The 9,608-nt window shown below is 51.8% G+C and overlaps 1 protein-coding gene across 6 annotated transcripts in view; it reads right to left on the minus strand.

Moving 5' to 3' along the window:
• LOC127748936 (uncharacterized) overlaps nt 1-9,608 on the minus strand; it is a 102,675-nt gene that overhangs the window by 4,442 nt on the left and 88,625 nt on the right. For 4 of the 6 annotated variants that reach the window (XM_052264703.1, XM_052264700.1, XM_052264702.1 and 1 more), the window contains 6 exons: nt 2,595-2,716; nt 2,088-2,238; nt 1,766-1,915; nt 1,440-1,559; nt 1,066-1,238; nt 619-950 (listed from right to left, as the gene is read on the minus strand). In XM_052264703.1, the coding sequence (XP_052120663.1) occupies nt 619-950; nt 1,066-1,238; nt 1,440-1,559; nt 1,766-1,915; nt 2,088-2,238; nt 2,595-2,704 (1,036 nt within the window). In that variant the 5' untranslated portion in view covers nt 2,705-2,716. Of the gene's footprint in view, nt 1-618; nt 951-1,065; nt 1,239-1,439; nt 1,560-1,765; nt 1,916-2,087; nt 2,239-2,594; nt 2,717-3,034; nt 3,136-9,608 lie in introns of those variants that run through there. The other 2 variants (XM_052264704.1, XM_052264705.1) reach the window with 2 other exon arrangements.

Consider the following 9,608-nt stretch of genomic DNA (forward strand, 5'->3'; position numbering starts at 1 on the left):
GCCCCGCCAGGCCACGCTACGCTGATATCAGATTATTTTGCGGTTGCGCGCCGCACAGATGCTGCCAAATGAACATAATCAGAGCAGCAGAGCCGGCAGAGCCCGGCTGGACCAGTCTAAAGAGACCAGTCTGTCGGGGGCTCGGGCGGGCGCTCCGTCCTCTGCCCCAGCGCGCCCCAGCCACGCACCAGCCTCAAGCGGCACAGGACTTCGGAAAATGCCACGGGCAAACAATAATAATAGCGTTATTACGGTAGTAAACAACAATCATTCATTTTTGTGGGTTTTCTATCTGAGGATAGGGGAAGGGCAAGTCCCTGCTCAACACTTGATTCCCTCCAAAATACGTGAAAATTAAGGGTTACGAGGGAAGACAGCAGATAGGACAAGAGTTAACAAAAAGCAAGAACCAGGGGACCGCCCGACGTCTAGGCAACCCAACCCGCGCCTGTGCGGGCCGGGCCGGGCCGGCGGAGGTGGTCACGGGCCTCAGGGACCAGTCGAGCCTACCACTGTCTCGCTAACTCGCACCCACTACACTCAGTATAGGGTCATGCTTTTTTGCCAACCTTCCAGGCAATGCACATTGCCCCCCCTCTCTCTCTCTCTTTCTCTTACCCGGCTCGCAGTGTGTCAGGTCGTTCTTCTCGTCCGGGAAGGGCGCGCCGCCGTGGATGGAGCTGCCCGCCGACCCGTTGCCGTGCACCACGTCCCCGCCCAGGATGTAGTAGCCGGGGAGGATGCGGTGCAGCGGCGTGTCGCGGTACGAGTAGGTCCTCGGCTCCTCCTCGCCGCCGTGGTCGTCCTCGTCGTCCTCCGCGGGCCGCGGCGCCTCTCCGCGGATGTGGGCCAGGAAGTTGGCCACCGTCTGCGGCGCCTCCTCCTCGAACAGCTCGAGCTCCACGCGGCCCAGGAAGCGCTCCTGGCTCGTGATGAACTCAAAGAAGACCCTGAGGGAAGGTTGGCTCAATGCAATAATTTACAAGGCTCATATAAGAGAGAAATTCGAATTTTCACTTCAAAACAAACAAAGAAACGGAGGATGTTATACATGCAGTCATATACCTTTTACGCGGTGGCGCCTCCGGGTCTACAGGTGGCGGGTCTGGCATGGGCAGGGGTAAGTCTATGTTGGTGTCCTTGAGGAAGAGGAGGGGGAACTTGCACACGAATCGCATCTTGTCCACGGCTTTCTGGAAATCGCGCGCGCACTCGTCGCGCGTCGGCACGAGCGGAGACTGAAAGAGACATGCTTTATTAGACAAAACACTAAAAAATATTCGTGAAAAATGACTAAGTAAACCAATTAACTACGTAACCTTGATTTATATTTAACAATAACGCATAGTTTTTATTTTTATCGAACTGTAACGATGTATTTTTTAGTGTATAGTGTTGGGAGTGCCTCCTTTCCCTCTGTTCTCTCCATGTTCTCTTACCGCTGTCTGTATGAAGTACAGCAGGGCGACGTTGTCGGCCTCCCGGCGCACCATGTCCCACACACGCTCCCTGAAGTTGGACTTCCACTCCACGTTGGGAGCCGAGGTGTCCACGATGCCCTGCAAAAATGACTTGGTTTATTCGCGCAAACGAGCGTATGAGGGCGTATTAAGTTTAATTAAACAATATGTCGTGTTTTTATCAAACACTTGCTGTTCAGTCACACTTCAATTTAGAATTTTCACTTAACAATTCAATCAGTTAAAAACTAGATCGTGCATTCCTTGAATACGGTGTTTTTAAAGATTAGATGTCAAAACTGAACCCTTGTCCTCCATATTGTGCAGATCCTCTCCAGAAGCTGCTTATTCTCCAGCATGAGGTCGTCCAGGCGGAAAGCGGCTCGTTCTGTGCGAGGGATGCGTGCGAACAGGCGGGGTGCGTTGTTATCGATCTTCTTCTGGGGGTTGAACACCTATCCACAGGGAATGATCAAGGCCGAAATTGAAAACGAGTTAGCTTACAAGATTGAAATGTACGAGCAGAAATGTTCTGTGCATTTCATGAAGTTTAATTATTAAATATTGAATGAACATTACTGAGATAAGCAACTCCCTACTAACACTAAGACTTGTTCTTGTGCTTACCCTTTCGGCGTGTTGCACCCGCTTACGAATGTCGAGCTTCATGTCGACGAATTTGTTGGCGGGTTCTGTTGAGAAGTAGTGTACTCTGGCTGCCTTGTGCAGATCAGTTGCTTGTGTCTTGGTGTAGCGAACTTTAGATCCTCCTTGGCCTCTTCAAAAGAAAAACATAGATAATACATGCGTCTTCCTTTTTAGTTTCGGGGATTTTTTCTAACACTGAAAAAATTGTTGGGATTTCAGGAAGATTCAATCACAACCACCATTGGGAATTCCCGCAGGATCGTTAAAGGAAACGCATTATGAGGTAGGCCTACGTCTACCAAGAATAATTCGACAGTTAAAATAGTCAACGTCAACTTTATAACGAATGACATCCGTGAATTTGTCATTAAGCACTAGTAGGCAGATCGTTGGGAAATCCCAACAGAGTTTTGCAATTTACTTCACGCGACTCCATGAAATCCCTTAGATTTTTTAAACAGAAAAGTCCATCAAAAAATAACTTACTTGACCACGAGATTAGTGATATACTTCGGTTCTAGTAAATAGGACCGCACGCTCTTTTTCGTCGGGGTTGCTGGCCAAGGTGATCCTCTAGTTCTTACCCTCTCTGGCATCTACCTCTCCCCCTGAAACAAGCGACATCCCACAAAAGTGTCAAATAGAAGTGTGTGACATCGAAACAATCAAAGGCGAATGTCAAAACGGTTCGCAGAAAACTGTGTTTATGACAGAAGTCATGCCACAAAAAGGAGAGTGAGTGACAAGCATTTCACATATTCTTTTTTTTCGGACAACTATACACTTTTCTCCATTTGTCACCCATTTATCAGTGAATGACATGGCAATCACGCACGACGTTTATGCGCGACACACATTTGTGTGACATTTTGACACGCGCTTTTACGTGTTTGATAGTGAGAGCCCCGGCCCGCCGCAACGCTCACCTCAGTGCGCACTTCTCCCCTGCTCTCCAGAAGAGAGCTCCCCTCCGCGGGAGCCGCGGGGCCCTGGAAGCCCCATCCTGCCCATCCTGGCGCCAGCCGCCTCGCTGCCCAGCAGGGGCGGGCGCAGGCGTCCCGTGGCTGTGGAGACAACAACAATAGGCCCCCGGCTGACCGCCAAATTTCTCATACTCACCCCACCACGGCGGGGATAGCAGAGGCCCGGAGGAGGCGGGCGGTTGGTAGTTTGTTGCGGGAGAGTTGAGGAGCAGCGAGCGGCGGGAGAGTGAGGAGAGTGGTGTGTCCGAGATTAATCACTCTAGCGGGACGTGGCGGGGGTAATTGCGGGGGAAGAACTGTACTCGTGGAGGATGTGCAGGGCGGCCCGGCCCAGCCCAGCCAGCCCACGGCGGGGCGGGGCGCGGCCCCACTGGAGCAGGCGGGGCGGGCGCAGGGGCTCCGGTTGCGATTAATTAAATTCATTACACAAATAATTGGGGCTGTTGCTCGCGATGCTTCTGTCGCTAATGGCGTCCCCCCTTTCTCCTCTCCTCACCCGGCAGACCGCCGCCGCCGCCCTTCTTTGCCCGGGCGCACCACGGCCGGCTCGGCCGCAGCTGTGTCGCAGCAGCGAGGAGAAAATGTTTTCGCCGCTGCAGAACAGGGCTGCTAGCTAGAATGCAGGAAAATGATCCACCACAATTGCTCTGGTAGGAGGCGAAATTTGACTTTGTTTTTTATCGTGGAAGAACGGTAGCAGTGAAGAGTATGAGACGAATAACAACGTCTCGGCGCGTTTACCATGTTTGCAAACATGTTTGAATCGCGCGTCGCGTTACGCACTTACGGCGCCACGAGCGGACTTTTGACTGTCCTGTGGCGTTGCGCTGTACTCCGTCACAGTCGCGGTCTTTCCCTCACGCACTTAAAGTACCCCTTCATGGCCTCTGAAGCCTGTTCATCTTTGAAGCACATTCTTCCCAAATGTCAGCATCTCGACGAGGTCGGAGAAAATGAGGTCGGACAAAACCTAGGTCGGACAGTACTTTTGGGGATTTTGGAAAAATTTTTAGGTCCGAAGAAAATAGGTTGGACAGTCTAGCTGCACCGAGGATACACCCCTGTAACGGCTCCGTGACCCATTCTTTTTCACCGCGCTCGACGCGTTAACACTTGCCCCACTTAAGCTGCAGGGGTCACCGCACGTCAGCGACAGCGTCGCCGTCCACAAAATGGTTGCCGCTTGCTCGAAATGGGCTTGAGAGGGCTATGCCGTCGGCCTAGGGGAGGAGGGCGAAGACGACCGGGGGGTTGAGGGGGGTTGGGCACTGAGCGGGTTATTTTGCAACACGGAGGGGGCAGCAGGCCTTCCGGCTTCTGCCTGTGACTCGACAATTTATTTTCTTAAACAAACGCCCCCGCGACCCGCCCCTCGCGACACTCGCACGAGTAATTGCAGGAGGAGCGCGGCGCCCGGTGGCGGCCGCAGCATCGCAGCCCCCCCCCCACTTTCAACCCCATGCCCACATCGACCCAAACTCTATTATTCCTCGTGACGTTCGCCAACTCCCTGCCTAGGCTTTTGGCAAAATTCTTTAAGTAGCCTTACAGTTCTTTACTTTCCCTTTTTTGTTTTGTAAGTATGCCTACATCTACAGAGGTTCTCCACCGATAATCACCTCAGGTGGTGTCTTAGGGGGGGGGGGGGTAAAAAGGTGCCCCAACGAGAAGCACTCCATGGCTTCACACAATGACGCAGACAAAAGTTTCGGCGTGATTCAGAGAAACACTGTGAGAGCGAGAGAGAGATAGAGAGAGAACGACCGTCTCCACTCGAGTATGGAAACGCTGGAATGGATTGAGGGCTGCCCCGCCCCACCGCTGGCCCGTCGAGTGGCCCACGGTCACTCTGCTAGATGGCTTGCCGCCTGCCCAGCCGCCAGCCGTTACCAAGGATTTCTCGCTGACAGTGTTTCTTGCGGGGTCCCCTGCTCCTGAATGACAGTGCGCCAAGAGCCCTGCTTCCTGTTCTCCTATGGGCCAAAACTTTACTTTTCGCGACGTCTGTATCCGGGCGGGACACAAAGTCCACGAACGTACGACTTTTCGGGACGTTAGAAATTGACGACCATCCTCTTGCCGCCCTCTGCCCCCGCCTCGACGATACTTCTCAGAGACGCTTAAAAACAGGCCGGTCTAGTTCACAATCGTGTATCGGTACTAACGCATGGCGTCCCATATTTTACAGACCCCGCATATTTCTTTTAAAAAGTTAAAATGCTGTACCCTATGGAGGCTTTGCCTGCTTGTGCGAGAATTAACACTGAAGTGCTGATACCATGCTGATTTATTAATTGCTAGACTATTTTTCAATTCTCATATTTTATGTCAAAATGGTTTTCTTTGTTTGTTTAGTGCAGATGTTGCAACAGCTTTCCGCAGCGAGCAGGCGTGATACAGCCAAAGCGACCCGATATCGGAGGGGCGGTGTAGCAGGCGCAGCACAGGCCGCATAGCGCGGCAGTTTGTCGGCTGGATAAGCCGCAGTCACACTGAGTCACACGTGCCGCGCTATTCACAGCCGACATGGCTGTACGCAGTAGTTTTTAGCGCTATTCGCACCACAACTGTGTTGTTTGGGGGCGATAAATCTGACGCTCGTGCCTTCCTTTTTCTGCTATGGCGCTGCTGCTATATCCGTGCGCGGTGAACCAGTTTGTGTACGTGAATGGTGGAGGGGGTGAACACGCGGGGGAGGGCGCAACGCGGGGTTAGAGAAACGTAATGGACGGCGAGGGGTTTTGCACACGATGCACTGCTAGTACGGATTTGATTCACACACCATGACTCTTACGAGTAATTTCGTTACCTTTGCAGTGGATGTGTACCGTGTGTCAGGACCACGACACAACAACAGTTTTGCGGGTTTGCCTACTCGAACCATCCGGAAGGCGCCACGGCCCCTAGGGTAGGGAAACCCACACACTGTTGTGTCGTAGCTTTTGACACACGGTATAGTGTGGAATGCTCAAGCCACAAATCTCTGATTTAATATTTGAATCTGCAATTTTCCGTCAGAAGTTTCCTTACCTATCGCTTATTGGGGCTGTTAAATAGGTCCTAAGAACTACCCGCAATGAAATATTGGTATGCATAAACTGCACACTTCTTGTAGCAACCTGTCAGGTAAGAGGGGTTTAAGCCTGGTTGCCTTTTCATCACCAGTTTTACACAGGACCCGACAGGACCAGAACAAGTTCACGCGCAGGACGTTCCAGAGACGCGCGTGCCCTGCTCCGCCGCCCGCACCTCTTGCTGCCCCACCCCATTATCCAGTGGACTGCTGTCCCTTCTGTGGGAGACATTATTATTGTTTCCATCCTCTCGCAGCAGCAGGCGGCCCCATTCAATTACGTGTTGTTGTTTTTTCAACTTTGCCATCATAGCGAACTCATAGCATTATCGTTGTTGTTTCAACTCGTTACGCAGCTGCGTAGCCATAGCTGCGTGCAGGACCAAGTTTGTCCCGTGTTTGTTCGCGCAGCACCGCCGCTGCCGCTTGGCTCCGACGAATGTCGAACCAGCATTATCATAACAACGTAACGGGTAAGCCGCCTCGCCCTGGTCGGGTTCTTTATCCGACTCTCAGGAGTTCTTGGTCGTCTCCCGCAGTCTCGGCATCTCAGGTTCCCCCAGTGTAGCGCCTAGTGCTCAGCTGCCAGTGCCGCCAGTGCCGCTACTTCTCTGAAAATCCAACAGTGGGAGTGGGACTGTCCCTTTATTGTTGGATTTTCAGAGTTTGTAGCAACTCGTTTTTAAATTAAGAGTTCTTCACAGCGTAAGTGGTTTTGAAGGAAGAGTTAGTACAACGCGCGAAGGAGCCGTTACGAGGCTGCTTTGAAGCGCAACTTGTCTTTGTGGGCGCCAACACTGCACTGAATCAAGACGCGATACCTTGTGGCCCCGGGATTTGTCCCGTCGGACCTCCTTAGTATTCTTGGCGTGGAAACCTCTTTCCGTTGCCCCTCCCCCTCCTCTGCCGTGCAGTGGTTGGCAGTGGTGTGCACAAGCAGGAGAGATTGAAAAGGGAGTGCTGCCCTGACTTCATGCGACGTATAAAAAACATTATAGAACAGTAGGAAAGTACTATCAGTTTTACCCCAACAATATAATTTTTAGATAAGGGATCGTCCACAAAGTACGTCTGTTTTTCTTAGATTAATGCGTCAAGTTGCGGGCGCTCGGCGCCTGCGAGATTCAGGGTAGGCCAACCCGCAGTACACGCATGAACTGTAGGCGAGCTGTTGCCTACCTACCAGGCGTTTTGAGAGCTCGCAGAGGCTGAACTTGGCAGGCCTGTAACGGCGAATGACAGAGGTACTTTATCTATAAGTCATATGCCTAACACTTCATAATTTAAAAATTGAGAGCTAACAAGGGCGTCTGTAACCTGCTCTAATTTTTATTCACGGTACACAACTTTACATAACGTTTCATATTCCGTAATTAGGAAATTTAGCACCTCACAAAATTAAAACATTTTTTTAAACTTTTGAGCGGGACAGGCTAGCACTGCTGCGCTTCCGGTAGAGGAGAGCAAGCTCAGCAGCACCACGGCCCGACCAGTTCCTTTCCAGACGAGCTCCCATTCTTTTTGAAACGAGGCTTTACCGGACCGGCGTACGACATCATTGCTTTTTAAACCACGTGCACCCGCCCGGGACCGCACTGTGGGGGCCGCACTGCCGCGTACAGGCCGAGCCCCGGCGGACCAGGCCAGCAGCGGGGGGTACTGAGAAATTAAATTCTCATCAAACGGTGCAGTGATAATTCATCAACTGGGAACTTTTGCGCCCCACCATGCTTCGCGAGCTTGAGCGATTGCCGCGGGCCGTGCGGGCTAGACTACCTGGCTGGATCCTGCCGCCAGGGCCAGGAGAGTGGGAGGTAGGAAGAAAGAGGTAGAGAGGGAGGGAGAGAAGAGGGAGGGGGGGAGTAGAGAGAGGAAGAGGCAAGAATGGAACACAGTAAAAAGGGAGCGTGAGGTGGAGGAAGGTAGTCGAGAAAAAGAGAGGGATGCGGGTTGGAGGATGCTCTCGCCTGGGCCTCGGTCGGAGGACGTTTTGCAAACGCCCCTTGTTCAACAACCTAGCCGCATCACGTCGCACAAGAGTAAAGCTTGGAGTGGAGGTAGAGGGGAGGGACGCTTATCTCAAACACTTCCACAATAACAAAGAAACGCAAGACAAACAAAGTCTCATCAGACAGTCATCAAACGTCACGGGGGGCGAGTGCAAGTGAGAGAGCAGAGCACGAAATCTCCCTTACTTTGGAAAAAGGCGGAATATTAGAAAATGCTCTGTAAACATCTCACGAATGCTTTTTGCCTGAAGAAATGATTTAGTGCTGTTCTTTTTTCACCACAACCTATTGGCAAAGTCAAAAGAATGCACACCCACGGCCGGGGACAACGGCAGAGGTGTGTACTGCGGTCTGAGCCCAGCCCCCTCCCTCTTCTCTTCCTCCTCCTCTTGCTTCCTCCTCGTCTCTCGCACAAGAGAGCTCGCGAAGGTCGCACACGGTAAAATTTGAGCCGGGGCTAACTTTTATCACTGCCAAGGGAGCAACATACATTGGGCCGGGTGATAACGCGTAGTCTTTGCTAAACTCCGACAAGCGGGCAGGCAGTGCTAGTGCGCTCTTAACCCCTTGCCTTCGCACACCCCAACCACCACGTCCTCGTTCTCCTCCCACCACCATTCACACTCTGCTCGAAATATTTTCCATTACAGTCTTAAAGTTTTGATAATTTCAGAACTGAGCAAAAATGCAATTTGTCTTCTTTGAGTTTTCAGTTCCAGAAGACACGTTGATGGTGTCATCATCGAGTGCTCCTCTCTAACGTCGCAGCCTGATCTAATTGAGAAAGGGTGGACGGTGTTTCACCACGAAGCGCGTAGCGATGCAGCGCCGTCCCAGGGGGACCCACCCGGTGTCTAACTTGCTCACTGTATCAGCACGACACTAAAACCCCTTACGGGAATAATTAATGAGCAAGCGCAAGCGATTCAGAGTAGGGCACGCACACAACCACTCAGAGAGAGAGAGAGAGAGAGAGAGAGAGAGAGAGAGAGAGAGAGAGGAAATACAAATGTTTGATTTCGTGTACTGCCTGGGGGCGCTCTGCGTGACTTCCGTCTGCACTACTTCTGGAATTGGACTCCTTGACGTGTTTGAGCAGCCGCAGCAGCAGATCGGATCTACTGAGCGTGAGCAGCCAGAGGAGGAGTAGTCAACGGACAGATCCTGACGTTTCAGAGGTGCTCAATAATTAATTTACGACGTGACGTACCCTCTATGAGTTCACCAATAGTCAGTAGTGATTTAGCAATCATCAAAGACTTTCATCTTCATAGAAATAGTTTGAACTATGGTTAAACTGTTCTTGGAATGTGTTTGGTGGGTTAATGTCAGCCAGCGAGAGGGGGGGATGGAGGGAGGGATGGAGGGAGGGATGGATGGAGAGAGAGTTTGTGTGTGAGAGAGACAGATCTTCCCTTCCTCACACCTTTCTTTT

Source organism: Frankliniella occidentalis, unplaced genomic scaffold (assembly GCF_000697945.3).
Source record: "Frankliniella occidentalis isolate FOCC.00 unplaced genomic scaffold, Focc_3.1 Scaffold21, whole genome shotgun sequence".
Lineage (NCBI taxonomy): Eukaryota > Metazoa > Arthropoda > Insecta > Thysanoptera > Thripidae > Frankliniella > Frankliniella occidentalis.